The sequence below is a fragment of the Coregonus lavaretus genome (genome assembly GCF_964263955.1).
Source record: "Coregonus lavaretus genome assembly, chromosome: 6".
In the NCBI taxonomy this organism is placed as follows: Eukaryota; Metazoa; Chordata; class Actinopteri; order Salmoniformes; family Salmonidae; genus Coregonus; species Coregonus lavaretus.
Genome location: NC_139993.1, coordinates 64,433,994 through 64,451,083, shown reverse-complemented (window position 1 = coordinate 64,451,083; position 17,090 = coordinate 64,433,994). Strand labels below are relative to the sequence as shown.

At 44.5% G+C, this 17,090-nt stretch overlaps 1 protein-coding gene across 2 annotated transcripts in view; it reads right to left on the bottom strand.

The window, feature by feature from the left end:
• LOC311130933 (ras-related protein Rab-6B) overlaps positions 1-17,090 on the bottom strand; it is a gene marked incomplete at both ends in the record, with an annotated part of 129,871 nt that overhangs the window by 26,485 nt on the left and 86,296 nt on the right. The window contains one exon of one of the 2 annotated variants that reach the window (XM_084163745.1): positions 13,756-13,849. The exons of the other annotated variant lie outside the window; for it this stretch is intronic. Within the exon in view, the coding sequence (XP_084019871.1) occupies positions 13,756-13,849 (94 nt within the window). The remainder of the gene's footprint in view (positions 1-13,755; positions 13,850-17,090) is intronic. 2 annotated transcript variants of the gene reach the window in all.

The following is a 17,090-nucleotide window of genomic DNA, read 5'->3' as shown; positions in this document are numbered from 1 at the left end:
GCCAGCTTGACATACCCTCTCAGTCTCACTGGATGAGTTGGGTGATAGCCAGCTTGACATCCTCTTTCAGTCTCACTGGATGAGTTGGGTGATAGCCAGCTTGACATACCCTCTCAGTCTCACCGGATGAGTTGGGTGATAGCCAGCTTGACATCCTCTTTCAGTCTCACTGGATGAGTTGGGTGATAGCCAGCTTGACGTACCCTCTCAGTCTCACTGGATGAGTTGGGTGATAGCCAGCTTGACATACCCTCTCAGTCTCACTGGATGAGTTGGGTGATAGCCAGCTTGACGTACCCTCTCAGTCTCACTGGATGAGTTGGGTGATAGCCAGCTTGACATACCCTCTCAGTCTCACTGGATGAGTTGGGTGATAGCCAGCTTGACATACCCTCTCAGTCTCACTGGATGAGTTGGGTGATAGCCAGCTTGACATACCCTCTCAGTCTCACTGGATGAGTTGGGTGATAGCCAGCTTGACATACCCTCTCAGTCTCACTGGATGAGTTGGGTGATAGCCAGCTTGACATACCCTTTCAGTCTCACTGGATGAGTTGCGTGATAGCCAGCTTGACATACCCTCTCAGTCTCACTGGATGAGTTGGGTGATAGCCAGCTTGACATACCCTCTCAGTCTCACTGGATGAGTTGGGTGATAGCCAGCTTGACATACCCTCTCAGTCTCACCGGATGAGTTGGGTGATAGCCAGCTTGACGTACCCTCTCAGTCTCACTGGATGAGTTGGGTGATAGCCAGCTTGACATACCCTCTCAGTCATACCTCTTACATCTGTGGTGCCATTCTGGGCGGCCACTGCCCTCTCATTACATTCAAGTCCCAATTATAGTACATCTGTGATCTCTCATAGTACAGGAGGAAGAGGGATGGATCATTAGAGCTACTCAATGACTTCCCAGAGGCCCCTTCTGGTCTCTCAGTGGCGTGTGTGTGTGTGTGTGTGTGTGTGTGTGTGTGTGTGTGTGTGTGTCACACTAGCTTGTTACTATAGTGTTCCCCACCAGGGAAGTCCGCCAGACAGGCCCGGGTCCACACAGAGCCACTGCACTGGGACGGATCACCTCAATCTGCCAAAGGTTACAACAAGTCCTGCGTCCCAAATGTCACCCAGTTCCCTTTATAGTGCACCACTTTTGACCGGCCCCCCATTAAAGCCCCCCAGTTCCCTTTATAGTGCACCACCTTTGACCGGGCCCCCATTAAAGCCACCCAGTTCCCTTTATAGTGCACCACTTTTGACCGGGCCCCCCATAAAAGCCATTTAGGACGCACTAAAGGAGTGTCACCGAAAACAAAAATGTCAGGGCGGTCATTTAATGCGTTTTTGGTTTGAAGGGATTTTAGCTACTGTTCCTACAAGCAAATCTATCAAAATATCCTCATTTGACCTTCATGGACCTGGACATGAAATCCTAGATAAAAGCATGACGCAAGAAAGCATTAAGCTCTATTTACCATCATTGTATTGTCTGTCATTTAAAAAGCATAAAAGCAGCTACAAATTCACTTAGTCTGGATGAAGATATTATTTATTTGGCCTCTTGTTTCTTTGGTGGCTATTTTTAAAGCATAAACCTTCTGAAACTTGGTTAAATAAATAAATGTTGTTCTCTAATTCTCGCAAAAAAAAATTCAGATGGACTACATGTTTATTCATTGAACGGTTTTCCCATCGATTGGGTTCCCGCCTATAAATATCTGGGCATTTGGATTGACAAGGATTTAACATTTCAAAAACATAAGATTGTGCAGTCAACTTTCCTGCCAGTTATTTGTCCACTTCTCTTAAACCTCTGAATGCCGTCTACCATAGTGCCCTTTATCACAGGTGACAGTTCTAATACGCATCACTGCATCCTGTATCAAAAGGTTGTCTGGTCCTCATTAAAGTCCCGTAGATTCACTTCATTATTCCCTTTCTGTTTACAAAAGCTCTACTACACAAGCTTCTGACTTACCTAACCTCTTTGTTAAAGCATAAAAAGCATGAGTTACCGAACCCGTTCACAGTGCTGGTGAAATCTCGAGGTTCCTCGGGTCTCCACCAAATTAGGTAAATCCGCCTTCAGTTTTTATTTTTTGGGAATGTTTGTGTTGAATTTGTTCCCATTCCCTTTGTGATTGTTCTGAAGAAGGCCATTGAAGGCCGAAACATCAATATTTTAAACTTGTCTAAAAAACAAACATAAAATACATAAAAAAATAACATATTTTTAATGGTGAGCGAGCGTTCCGCCTTTTCCTGTCCAATATTGAATTTGTTGAAATTGTTTTCCTCAGGGCAACATTGAAAATGACACACTGGTCTCAATGGGCTCCCCTGATTTAAATAAAAGTTAAATAAAAAATGTATCCATTATAAAGTAATCTGGTGATCCAAAACCTAGTCAGCCTCCATTTATCTGAGGCATTATCTGAGGCGTTATCGGTCAATTCCTACTTGAAGCCAACTGAGACTGTGTCTATTTCCTAAATTATATCCTATTCCCTACATAGTGCACGTATGGACCCTGGTCAAAACTAGTGCACTGTAAAGGAAATCGGCTGCCAGTTGAGAAGCAGACAGTAACACTCTCATCGCTATTCCCTGGGCCTTGTTCCCTGGTTCATAATGGTATCAAACAGCACAGACATACCCCAGATCTTGCTGCTTATATTCGGGATCATAAAAGGCACAGGAGGCTGGACATGAATATATGGAACAGGGAGAGGCAGCCATTAGACCAATCTCTTCTGTCTCTCTCTCTTTCAATCTCTTCTCTCTCTCTCTCTCTCTCTCTTTCAATCTCTCCTCTCTCTCTCTCTCTCTTTCAATCTCTTCTCTCTCTCTCTCTCTCTTTCAATCTCTTCTCTCTCTCTCTCTCTCTGTCTCTCTCTCTCTCTCCTCTCTCTCTCTCTCTTTCAATCTCTTCTGTCTCTCTCTCTCTCTCTCTCTTTCAATCTCTCCTCTCTCTCTCTCTCTCTGTCTCTCTCTCTCTCTCCTCTCTCTCTCTCTCTTTCAATCTCTTCTCTCTCTCTCTCTCTCTGTCTCTCTCTCTCTCTCCTCTCTCTCTCTCTCTTTCAATCTCTTCTCTCTCTCTCTCTCTCTCTGTCTCTCTCTCTCTCTCTCCTCTCTCTCTCTCTCTTTCAATCTCTTCTCTCTCTCTCTCTCTCTCTCTCTCTCTCTCTCTCTCTCTCTTTCAATCTCTTCTCTCTCTCTCTCTCTCTCTCAATCTCTTCTCTCTCTGTCTCTCTCTCTCTCTCTCTCTCTTTCAATCTCTCTCTCTCTCTCTCTCTCTCTCTCTCTCTCTCTCTCTTTCAATCTCTCTCTCTCTCTCTCTCTCTCTCTCTCTCTCTTTCAATCTCTTCTCTCTCTCTCTCTCTCTCTCTCTCTCTCTCTCTCTCTCTCTCTCTCTCTCTCTCTTCTCTCTCTCTCTCTCTCTCTCTTTCATTCTCTCTCTCTCTCTCTCTCTCTCTCTCTCTCTCTTTCTCTCTCTCTTTCTCTCTCTCTTTCAATCTCTTCTCTCTCTCTCTCTCTCTTTCAATCTCTTCTCTCTCTCTCTCTCTCTTTCAATCTCTTCTGTCTCTCTCTCTCTCTTTCAATCTCTTCTCTCTCTCTCTCTCTCTTTCAATCTCTCCTCTCTCTCTCTCTCTCTTTTCTCTCTCTCTTTCTCTCTCTCTTTCAATCTCTCCTCTCTCTCTCTCGCTCTCAATTTCCCCTCTCTCTCTCTCGCTCTCAATTTCTCCTCTCTCTCTGTCTCTCTCTCTCTGTCTCTGTCTCTCTCAATCTCTTCTCTCGCTCTTTCAATCTCTCCTCTCTCTCTCTCTTTCAATCTCTCCTCTCTCTCTCTCGCTCTCAATTTCTCTCTCTGTCTCTCTCTCTCTCTCTCTCTCTCTCTCTCTCGCTCTCTCTCTCTCTCTTTCTCTCTCTCTCTCTCTTTCAATCTCTTCTCTCTCCCTCTTTCAATCCCTCCTCTCTCCCTCTTTCAATCTCCCTCTCTCTCTCTCTCTCTCTCTCTCTCTCTCTCTCTCTCTCTCAATCTCTTCTTGCTCTCTCTTCTCTCTCTCTCTTTCAATCTTTTCTCTCTCTCTCTTTCAATCTCCTCTCTCTTTCAATCTATTCAATCTCCTCTCTCTCTCGTTCAGTCTCTTCAATCTCCTCTCTCTCTTTCAATCTATTCAATCTCCTCTTTCAATCTCTCCAATATCCTCTCTCTCTCTCTATAAAACAAATCATTCAACAACAAAAAACAAGTTCAGTATTTAACTGTAACACAGCTATTCACTAAACCTCCTGAATTCATTGTGTGACAAGAAATACAGTGCCTTCAGAAAGTATTTATACCCCTTCACTTTTAGTATTTATACCCCTTCACGAGGGCTGCCTCGCTTCTAGTCCTTAGGAAACTTTGCAGTATTTTGTTTTTTTAATGTATTATTTCTTACATGGTTAGCCCAGAAAATCTTAAGTGTTATTACATAAAGCCGGGAAGAACTATTGGATATCAGAGTGGCGTCAACTTACCAGCACTTCGACCAGGAATACAACTTTACCGAAGCGGATCCTTTGTCCGCACCACCCAGGGCATTTGAAACTGATTCCAGAGGCCCGACCCAAAACAACGCTGCCAGAGGAGAGGCAGCCAGAGCGGTCTTCTACATTTACATTTTAGTCATTTAGCAGACGCTCTTATCCAGAGCGACTTACAGGAGCAATTAGGGTTAAGTGCCTTGCTTAAGGGCACATCAACAGATTTTTCACCTAGCCAGCTCGGGGATTAGAACCAGCGACCTTTCGGTTACTGGCACAACACTCTTACCCACTAAGCTACCTGCCGCCCATAGTCAGACGTAGGAGGCGCACACACCACCCATCGCTTCCGAGTATATTACTCGCTAATGTCCAGTCCCTAGATAACAACGTTGACGAGATCAGGGCAAGGGTTGCTGTCCAGAGAGACATCAGGGATTGTAACATACTCTGTTTCACGGAAACATGGCTCTCTCGGGATATACTGTCCCCGTCCATACAGCCATCTGGGTTCTCAGTACATCGCGCCGACAGGAATAAACATCTCTCCGTGAAGAAGAAGGGTCGGCATTTGACTGTGAGGATGTCTAGGTCAGGTGAACAAAATGACTTGAGTTCCTGTATGTTGTTACAATTACACCATGAGTCCTTAGTCATGATTAAGGACTCATGGTGTAATTCTAACAACATACAGAAACTTAAGTCATTTTGTTCACCTGACCTAGAATTCCTCACAATCAAATGCTGACCATGTTATCTCCCAAGATAATTCTCTCTGGTTATAGTCACGGCCGTGTATATCCCCACTCAAGCCGATACCACGACGGCCCTCAAAGAACTTAACTGGACTTTATGCAAACTGGAAATCATATATCCTGAGGCTGCATTTATTGTAGCTGTGGATTTTAACAAAGCAAATTTGAGAAAAGGGCTACGTAAATTCTATCAGCATATTGACTGTAGCACTCGCGCTGGTAAAACACTGGATCATTGCTACACTAAATTCTGCGATGCATACAAGGCCTTCCCCGCCCTCCTTACTTCAAATCTGACCACGACTCCATTTTGCTCCTCCCTTCCTATAGGCAGAAACTCAAACGGGAAGCACCCGTGTTAAGGACTATTCAACGCTGGTCTGACCAATCGGAATCCACGCTTCAAGATTGTTTTGATCACGCAGACTGGGATATGTTCCGGGTAGCCTCTGAGAATAATATAGATGTATACGCTGATTCGGTGAGTGGGTTTATAAGGAAGTGTATAGGAGATGTCGTACCCACTGTGACTATTAAAACCTACCCTAACCAGAAACCGTGGATAGATGGCAGCATTCGCGAAAAACTGAATGCACGAACCACCGCATTTAACCATGGCAAGGTGACTGGGAATATGGCAGAATACAAACAGTGTAGCTACTCACTCCGCAAGGCAATTAAACTGGCAAAACATCAGTATAGAGACAAAGTGGAGTCACAATTCAACGGCTCAGACACGAGACGTATGTGGCAGGGTCTACAGACAATCACGGACAACTACAGGAAAACCGGCCACGTCGCGGACACCGACGTCTTGCTCCCAGACAAGCTAAACATCTTCTTCGCCCGCTTTGAGGATAACACAGTGCCATCGACGCGGCCCACTACCAAGGACTGTGGGCTCTCCTTCTCCGTGGCCGACGTGAGTAAGACATTTAAACGTGTTAACCCTCGCAAGGCTGCCGGCCCAGGCGGCATTCCTAGCCGCGTCCTCAGAGCATGTGCAGACCAGCTGGCTGGAGTGTTTACGGACATATTCAATCTCTCACTATCCCAGTCTGCTGTCCCCACATGCTTCAAGATGGCCACCATTGTTCCTGTACCCAAGAAAGCAAAGGTAACTGAACTAAATGACTATCGCCCCGTAGCACTCACCTCTGTCATTATGAAGTGCTTTGAGAGACTACTCAAGGATCATATTACCTCTACCCTACCTGTCACCCTAGACCCACTTTAATTTGCTTACCGCCCCAATAGATCCACAGACGATGCAATCGCCATCACACTGGACACTGCCCTATCCCATCTGGACAAGAGGAATACCTATGTAAGAATGCTGTTCATTGACTATAGCTCAGCATTCAACACCATAGTACCCTCCAAGCTCATCATTAAGCTCGAGGCCCTGGGTCTGAACCCCACCCTGTGCAACTGGGTCCTGGACTTCCTGACGGGCCGCCCCCAGGTGGTGAAGGTAAGAAACAACATCTCCACTTCGCTGATCCTCAACACTGGGGCCCCACAAGGGTGTGTGCTCAGCCCCCTCCTGTACTCCCTGTTCAACCATGACTGCGTAGCAATGCACGCCTCCAACTCAATCATCAAGTTTGCAGACGACACAACAGTAGTAGGCTTGATTACCAAGAACGATGAGACAGCCTACAGGAAGGAGGTGAGGGCTCTCGGAGTGTGGTGTCAGGAAGATAACCTCTCACTCAACGTCAACAAAACAAAGGAGATGATCGTGGACTTCAGGAAACAGCAGAGGGAGTAAATCAAATTTTATTTGTCACATACACGTGTTTAGCGAAATGCTTGTACCCCCTTATCCACATTGATGGGACAGCAGTGGAGAAGGTGGAAAGTTTTAAGTTCCTCGGCGTACATATCACTGACGAACTGAAATGGTCCACCCACACAGATAATGTGGTGAAGAAGGCGTAACAGCGTCTCTTCAACCTCAGGAGGCTGAAGAAATTTGGCTTGTCACCTAAAACTCTCACAAACTTTTACAGATGCACAACTGAGAGCATCCTGTCAGGCTGTATCACCGCCTGGTACGGCAACTGCACCGCCCGCAACCGCAGGGCTCTCCAGAGGGTGGTGCGGTCTGCCTAACGCATTACCGGTGGCAAACTACCCGCCCTCCAGGACACCTACAGCACCCGATGTCACAGGAAGGCCAAAAAGATCATCAAGGACATCAACCACCCGAGCCACTGCCTGTTCACCCCGCTATCATCCAGAAGGCGAGGTCAGTACAGGTGCATCAAAGCTGGGACCGAGAGAATGAAAAACAGCTTCTATCTCAAGGCCATCAGACTGTTAAACAGCCATCACTAGCACAGAGAGGCTGCTGCCTACTTTAATAAATGGAACACTAGTCACTTTAGTTTATGGCACTTTAATAATGTTTACATATCTTGCATTACCCGTCTCATATGTATATACTCTATTCTATCCTATCCATATGTATATACTCTATTCTATCCTATCCATATGTATATACTCTATTCTATCCTATCCATATGTATATACTGTATTCTATACTATCTATTGCATCTTAGCCTATGCCACTCTGATAATGACATTGCTCATCCATATATTTATATATTCTTATTCCATTCCTTTACTTAGATTTGTGTGTATTAGATATCTGTTGTGGAACTGTTAGATATTACTGGCTAGATATTACTGCACTGTCGGAACTAGAAGCACAAGCATTTCGCTACACTCGCAATAACATCTGCTAACCTTGTGTATGTGACCAATACATTTTATTTGATTTTTTTGACAGCCATTTTCAAGTCTTGCCATAGACTTTCAAGCCGATTTATACCGAACAAAAATATAAACACAACATCAAAGATTTTACTGACTTACAGTTCATATCAGGAAATCAGTCAATTTAAATTAATTAATTAGGTCCTAATCTATGGATTTCACGACTGGGAATACAGATAAGCATCTGTTGGTCACAGATACCTTTAAAAAAAAGTAGGGGCGTGGATCAGAAAACCAGTCAGTATCTGGTGTGACCACCATTTGCCTCACGCAGTGCGCCACATCTCCTTCGATTAGAGTTGATCAGGCTGTTGATTGTGGCCTGTGGAATGTTGTCCCACTCCTCTTCAATGGCTGTGCAAAGTTGCTGGATATTGGCGGGAACTGGAACACGCTGTCGTACACGTTGATCCAGAGCATCCCAAACATGCTCAATGGGTGACATGTCTGGTGAGTATGCAGGCCATGGAAGAACTGGGACATTTTCAGCTCCCAGGAATTGTGTACAGATCCTTGCGACATGGGGCCGTGCATTATCATGCTGAAACATGAGGTGATGGCGGTGGATAAATGGCACAACAATGGGCCTCAGGATCTCGTCACGGTATCTCTGTGCATTCAAATTGCCATCGATAAAATGCAATTGTGCTCGTTGTCCGTAGCTTATGCCTGCCCATACCATAACCCCACCACCACCATGGGGCACTCTGTTCACAACGTTGACATTAGCAAACCGCTCGCCCACACAACGGCATAAACGTGGTCTGCGGTTATGAGGCCAGTCGGACGTACTTCTAAATTCTCTAAAACAACTTTGGTAGCTTATGGTAGAGAAATGAACATTACATTCCCTGGCAACAGCTCTGGTGGACATTCCTGCAGTCAGCATGCCAATTGCATGCTCCCTCAAAACTTGAGACATCTGTGGCATTGGGTTGTGTGACAAAACTGCACATTTTTAGAGTGGCCTTTTATTGTCCCCAGCACAATGTGCACCTGTGTAATGATCATGCTGTTTAATCATCTTCTTGATATGCCACACCTGTCAGGTGGATGGATTATCTTGGCAAAGGAGAAATGCTCACTAACAGGGATGTAAACAAATTTGTGCCCAACATTTTAGAGAAATAAGCTTTTTGTGCATATGTAAATTTCAGGCATGTTTTCTTTCAGCTCATGAAACATAGGACCAACACTTTACATGTAGCGTTTATATTTTTGTTCAGTGTAAGTCAAAACTGTAACTAGGCCACTCGGGAACATTCAATGTCGTCTTGGTAAGTAAACCAGTGTATGTTTTGCCTTGTGTTTTAAGTTATTGTCCTGTTGAAAGGTGAAATTGTCTCCCAGTGTCTGTTGGAAAGCAGACTGAACCAGGTTTTCCTCCAGGATTTTGCCATGGCTTATCTCTATTCAGTTTATTTTTATCCTAAAAAACTTCCTAGTCCTTGTTGATGACAAGCATACCCATAACATGATGCAGCCACCACCATGCTTGAAAATATGAAGAGTGGTACTCAGTGATGTGTTGTGTTGGATTTGCCCCAAACATAACGCTTTGTATTCAGGACAAAAAGTTCATGTCTTTGTCACATTTTTTGCAGTTTTCCTTTAATGCCTCATTGCAAACAGGATGGATGTTTTGGAATATTTGTATTCTATAAAGGCTTCCTTCTTTTCACTCTGTCATTTAGGTTAGTATTGTGGAGTAACTACAACGTTGTTGATCCATCCTCAGTTATCTCCTGTCACAGCCATTAAACTGTAACTATTTTAAAGTCACCATTGGCCTCATGGTGAAATCCCTGAGCAGTTTCCTTCCTCTCCGGCAACTGAGTTAGGAAGGACGGCTGTATCTATGTAGTGACAGGGTGTACTGATACACCATCCTAAGTGTAATGAATAACTTCACCATGCTCATTTTTACCATTGGCATTGGAAAACCACCCTGGTCTTTGTGGTTTATCTGCGCTTGAAATTCACTACTCGACTGAGGGACCTTTCATTGTATGTGTGGGGAACAGAGATGAGGTAGTCATTCAAAAATCATATAAAACACTATTATTGCACACAGAATGAGTCCATGCAACTTATTTTGTGACTTGTCAAGCACATTTTTTACTCCTGAACTTATTTAGGCTTGCCATAACAAAGGGGTTGAATACTTATTGACTCAAGACATTTCAGCTTCTTTTGGGGGATACTACACTATAACAAGGAGAGATGGCCAGTCCTATATGGGATACTACTACTGTATAACAAGGAGAGATGGCCAGTCCTATATGGGATACTACTACAGTATAACAAGGAGAGATGGCCAGTCCTATATGGGATACTACTACAGTATAACAAGGAGAGATGGCCAGTCCTATATGGGATACTACTACAGTATAACAAGGAGAGATGGCCAGTCCTATATGGGATACTACTACTGTATAACAAGGAGAGATGGCCAGTCCTATATGGGATACTACTACACTATAATAAGGAGAGATGGCCAGTCCTATATGGGATACTACTACAGTATAACAAGGAGAGATGGCCAGTCCTTTACTCTCTCTGCTGTTATCTCTACTGTTCTCTCAGTCCTTTACTCTCTCGACTGTTCTCTCAGTGCTTTACTCTCTCTGCTGTTCTCTCTACTGTTCTCTCAATACTGTTCTCTCAGTCCTTTACTCTGTCTACTGTTCTCTCAGTCCTTTACTCTCTTTACTGTTCTCTCAGTCCTTTACTCTCTCTGCTGTTCTCTCTACTGTTCTCTCAGTCCTTTACTCTGTCTACTGTTCTCTCTACTGTTCTCTCTACTGTTCTCTCAGTCCTTTACTCTCTCTACTGTTATCTCTACTGTTCTCTCAGTCCTTTACTCTGTCTACTGTTCTCTCTACTGTTCTCTCTACTGTTCTCTCAATGCTTTACTCTCTCTACTGTTCTCTCTAATGTTCTCTCAGTCCTTTAATCTGTCTACTGTTCTCTCAGTCCTTTACTCTCTCTGCTCTGTTCTCTCAATGTTTTACTCTCTCTGCTGTTCTCTCTACTGTTCGCTCAGTCCTTTACTCTCTCTACTGTTCTCTCTACTGTTCTCTCAGTCCTTTACTCTGTCGACTGTTCTCTCAGTCCTTTACTCTCTCTACTGTTCTCTCAATGCTTTACTCTCTCTACTGTTCTCTCAGTCCTTCACTCTCTCTACTGGTCTCTCTACTGTTCTCTCTACTGTTCTCTCTACTGTTCTCTCAGTCCTTTACTCTGTCTACTGTTCTCTCTACTGTTCACTCTACTGTTCTCTCATTCCTTTACTCTCTCTGCTGTTCTCTCTACTGTTCTCTCAGTCCTTTACTCTCTCTACTATTCTCTCAGCCCTTTACTCTCTCTACTATTCTCTCTACTGTTCTCTCCACTGTTCTCGCAGTCCTTTACTCTCTCGACTGTTCTCTCAGTCCTTTACTCTCTCTACTGTTCTCTCTACTGTTCTCTCTACTGTTCTCTCAGTCCTTTACTCTCTCTACTGTTCTCTCAGTCCTTTACTCTCTCTACTGTTCTCTCTACTGTTCTCTCAGTCCTTTACTCTCTCTACTGTTCTCTCTGCTGTCCTCTTAAACCTTTACTCTCTCTACTGTTCTCTCAGTCCTTTACTCTCTCTACTGTTCTCTCTACTGTTCTCTCAGTCCTTTACTCTGTCTACTGTTCTCTCAGTCCTTTACTCTGTCTACTGTTCTCTCGGTCCTTTACTCTCTCTACTGTTCTCTCAGTGCTTTACTCTGTCTACTGTTCTCTCTACTGTTCTCTCAATGCTTTACTCTCTCTACTGTTCTCTCTACTGTTCTCTCAGTGCTTTACTCTGTCTACTGTTCTCTCTACTGTTCTCTCCACTGTTCTCTCAAACCTTTACTCTCTCTACTGTTCTCTCAGTCCTTTACTCTGTCTACTGGTCTCTCTACTGTTCTCTCAGTCCTTTACTCTGTCTACTGTTCTCTCTACTGTTCTCTCTACTGGTCTCTCTACTGTTCACTCTACTGTTCTCTCAGTCATTTACTCTGTCTACTGTTCTCTCAGTCCTTTACTTTCTCTGCTGTTCTCTCTACTGTTCTCTCAGTCCTTTACTCTGTCGACTGTTCTCTCTACTGTTCGCTCAGTCCTTTACTCTCTACTGTTCTCTCTACTGTTCTCTCAGTCCTTTACTCTGTCTACTGGTCTCTCTACTGTTCTCTCTACTGTTCTCTCAGTCCTTTACTCTGTCTACTGGTCTCTCTACTGTTCTCTCAGTCCTTTACTCTCTACTGGTCTCTCTACTGTTCACTCTACTGTTCTCTCAGTCATTTACTCTCTTAACTGTTCTCTCAAACCTTTACTCTCTCTACTGTTCTCTCAGTCCTTTACTCTGTCTACTGTTCTCTCTACTGTTCTCTCAGTCCTTCACTCTCTCTACTGGTCTCTCTACTGGTCTCTCTACTGTTCTCTCTACTGTTCTCTCAGTGCTTTACTCTGTCGACTGTTCTCTCTACTGTTCTCTCAGTGCTTTACTCTGTCTACTGTTCTCTCTACTGTTCTCTCAGTCCTTTACTCTGTCTGCTGTTCTCTCTACTGTTCTCTCAGTCCTTTACTCTCTCTACTGTTCTCTCTACTGTTCTCTCAGTCCTTTACTCTGTCTACTGTTCTCTCAGTCCTTTACTCTGTCTACTGTTCTCTCTACTGTTCTCTCAGTCCTTTACTCTGTCTACTGTTCTCTCTACTGTTCTCTCAGTCCTTTACTCTCTCTGCTGTTCTCTCTACTGTTCTCTCAGTCCTTTACTCTGTCTACTGGTCTCTCTGCTGTTCTCTCAGTGCTTTACTCTGTCTACTGTTCTCTCTACTGTTCTCTCAGTCCAACCAAGCCCTATTCTCCATTCTCTTACCAATACTTTACACTAGTCACAGTGTTTTCATTATAAATAAGGGACTAATGAGTCAGAGCAAAATGTGAGAAATTACTAATTCATGCGTAACTGGACTGTTTCCTGTCAACACTGACAGTGACAGATACTATATAATCAGTATACTGTATATTTGGTTCATGCATGAATCCAACCTAGAACTATAGTGTTGCCAACACTCAGTGAGGGTTCAAACCCACTGACCCAGTGAGGGTTCAAACCCCCTGACCCAGTGAGGGTTCAAACCCACTGACCCAGTGAGGGTTCAAACCCCCTGACTCAGTGAGGGTTCAAACCCACTGACTCAGTGAGGGTTCAAACCCCCTGACTCAGTGAGGGTTCAAATCCCCTGAGTCAGTGAGGGTTCAAACCCACTGACTCAGTGAGGGTTCAAACCCCCTGACTCAGTGAGGGTTCAAATCCCCTGAGTCAGTGAGGGTTCAAACCCACTGACCCAGTGAGGGTTCAAACCCCCTGACTCAGTGAGGGTTCAAACCCACTGACCCAGTGAGGGTTCAAACCCACTGACTTAGTGAGGGTTCAAACCCCCCTCAGCCAGTGGAATCACATAATAGGTCAGGGGTATTCAAATCTTCCCCTGGAAGTCTGGACTGCTGCTGCTTGTCTGTTCGACCTGATCATTCATTGCACCGCCTGGTGTCGCAGGTCTGAATCAGTCCCTGATTAGAGAGAAATAATGAAGAAAAAAAAAACAGTGGAACTGGCTTCGAGATCCAGAGTTGAGTTTGAGGAATATAGAGGGGACGTTACATCACACACCTGTTTGACGTTGTAGCCTGTCTTGGCGCTGGTCTCAATAAACATGACACTGAGCTCCTTGGCCCGCTGTTCTCCTTCCTCTATGGTGATCTGCCTGGGAGGGAGAATTATTAGGTTCAGTTATCATACATCATTATGACATTTAACAACATAAAGGTGAAAGATTGGGACCGACTGGTTAAGGAGGTATTCTATAGCACAACAGACTTGGTAGGGTCCCACTGGGAACAGGCGACAGTTTAACGTCTAGTTTTGATTTACATTTGATTGAGTTGTCAAATAACATGAATTCAATGTGAAATCCCCAAAAATGTTCACCATGTCATTGGATTTGGGTTAAGAGTTGCATGAAAAAAATTCAAACTTCCTTTACGTTGATGACGTTTTGTTAATCAAATCAGTTTTCCACATTTATTCAATGTCATCACATTGAAATTGAAATTATGTGGAAGCAACGTTGATTCAACCAGTCTGTGCCCAACTGGGAAGTACTGTAGTCTACAGACTACAGCTACCAACAATCAGCCACATTATTCATTCACTCACTGGGCAGCACTGTCTGCCAGCACTCTCCCACTCTCCTAACATTAACTGATGGTGAAGCTGATTAATTTGGTTGTGGCCTGAGAAATTAATGAATTACTGCCTATTACTATGACTCTCTAATGAATTAGTCTGAGCTCCTGGGGATGGGAGAAAGGGGCAGTGTCAGGTGACGGAATGTAGCGACTAAATCTGGCATATACATGTACAAATGTTGATTAATTTGCAATGGCCCTGTCAAAGAAAACCTATTAAGTAAAGTAGATGAGCATCAGCAATCCCTCACGTTTGAGGATGATCTCTTCTTCGTAGGCTTTAGGTGGCTAGCTTGGTTTATTGGTTGGTTGAAGGTATTAGCATCAGCAATCCCGCAAGGGTTCATAGTATATGGTCAGGTGTACATGGACAAGGACAATAACATCCTGCTGACTACACAGACCAGCCTAGTAGCTAAACCAACTGTGTTACAATCACAGACCAGCCTAATAGCTAAACCAACTGTGTTACAATCACAGACCAGCCTGGTAGCTAAACCGACTGTGTTACAATCACAGACCAGCCTGGTAGCTAAACCAACTGTGTTACAATCACAGACCAGCCTGGTAGCTAAACCAACTGTGTTACAATCACAGACCAGCCTGGTAGCTAAACCAACTGTGTTACAATCACAGACCAGCCTGGTAGCTAAACCGACTGTGTTACAATCACAGACCAGCCTGGTAGCTAAACCGACTGTGTTACAATCACAGACCAGCCTGGTAGCTAAACCGACTGTGTTACAATCACAGACCAGCCTGGTAGCTAAACCGACTGTGTTACAATCACAGACCAGCCTGGTAGCTAAACCAACTGTGTTACAATCACAGACCAGCCTGGTAGCTAAACCAACTATGTTACAATCACAGACCAGCCTGGTAGCTAAACCAACTGTGTTACAATCACAGACCAGCCTGGTAGCTAAACCAACTGTGTTACAATCACAGACCAGCCTGGTAGCTAAACCAACTATGTTACAAGCACAGACCAGCCTGGTAGCTAAACCAACTGTGTTACAATCACAGACCAGCCTGGTAGCTAAACCAACTGTGTTACAATCACAGACCAGCCTGGTAGCTAAACCAACTGTGTTACAATCACAGACCAGCCTGGTAGCTAAACCGATTGTGTTACAATCACAGACCAGCCTGGTAGCTAAACCAACTGTGTTACAATCACAGACCAGCCTGGTAGCTAAACCAACTATGTTACAATCACAGACCAGCCTGGTAGCTAAACCAACTGTGTTACAATCACAGACCAGCCTGGTAGCTAAACCAACTGTGTTACAATCACAGACCAGCCTGGTAGCTAAACCAACTGTGTTACTATCACAGACAAGCCTGGTAGCTAAACCAACTGTGTTACAATCACAGACCAGCCTGGTAGCTAAACCAACTGTGTTACAATCACAGACCAGCCTGGTAGCTAAACCGACTGTGTTACAATCACAGAAAAGCCTGGTAGCTAAACAAACTGTGTTACAATCACAGACCAGCCTGGTAGCTAAACCAACTGTGTTATAATCACAGACCAGCCTGGTAGCTAAACCAACTGTGTTACAATCACAGACCAGCCTGGTAGCTAAATCAACTGTGTTACAATCACAGACCAGCCTGGTAGCTAAACCAACTGTGTTACAAGCACAGACCAGCCTGGTAGCTAAACCAACTGTGTTACAATCACAGACCAGCCTGGTAGCTAAACCAACTGTGTTACAATCACAGACCAGCCTGGTAGCTAAACCGACTGTGTTACAATCACAGACCAGCCTGGTAGCTAAACCGACTGTGTTACAATCACAGACCAGCCTGGTAGCTAAACCGACTGTGTTACAATCACAGACCAGCCTGGTAGCTAAACCAACTGTGTTACAATCACAGACCAGCCTGGTAGCTAAACCAACTATGTTACAATCACAGACCAGCCTGGTAGCTAAACCAACTGTGTTACAATCACAGACCAGCCTGGTAGCTAAACCAACTGTGTTACAATCACAGACCAGCCTGGTAGCTAAACCAACTATGTTACAAGCACAGACCAGCCTGGTAGCTAAACCAACTGTGTTACAATCACAGACCAGCCTGGTAGCTAAACCAACTGTGTTACAATCACAGACCAGCCTGGTAGCTAAACCGACTGTGTTACAATCACAGACCAGCCTGGTAGCTAAACCGACTGTGTTACAATCACAGACCAGCCTGGTAGCTAAACCGACTGTGTTACAATCACAGACCAGCCTGGTAGCTAAACCGACTGTGCTACAATCACAGACCAGCCTGGTAGCTAAACCGACTGTGTTACAATCACAGACCAGCCTGGTAGCTAAACCAACTGTGTTACAATCACAGACCAGCCTGGTAGCTAAACCAACTATGTTACAATCACAGACCAGCCTGGTAGCTAAACCAACTGTGTTACAATCACAGACCAGCCTGGTAGCTAAACCAACTATGTTACAAGCACAGACCAGCCTGGTAGCTAAACCAACTGTGTTACAATCACAGACCAGCATGGTAGCTAAACCAACTGTGTTACAATCACAGACCAGCCTGGTAGCTAAACCAACTGTGTTACAATCACAGACCAGCCTGGTAGCTAAACCGATTGTGTTACAATCACAGACCAGCCTGGTAGCTAAACCAACTGTGTTACAATCACAGACCAGCCTGGTAGCTAAACCAACTATGTTACAATCACAGACCAGCCTGGTAGCTAAACCAACTGTGTTACAATCACAGACCAGCCTGGTAGCT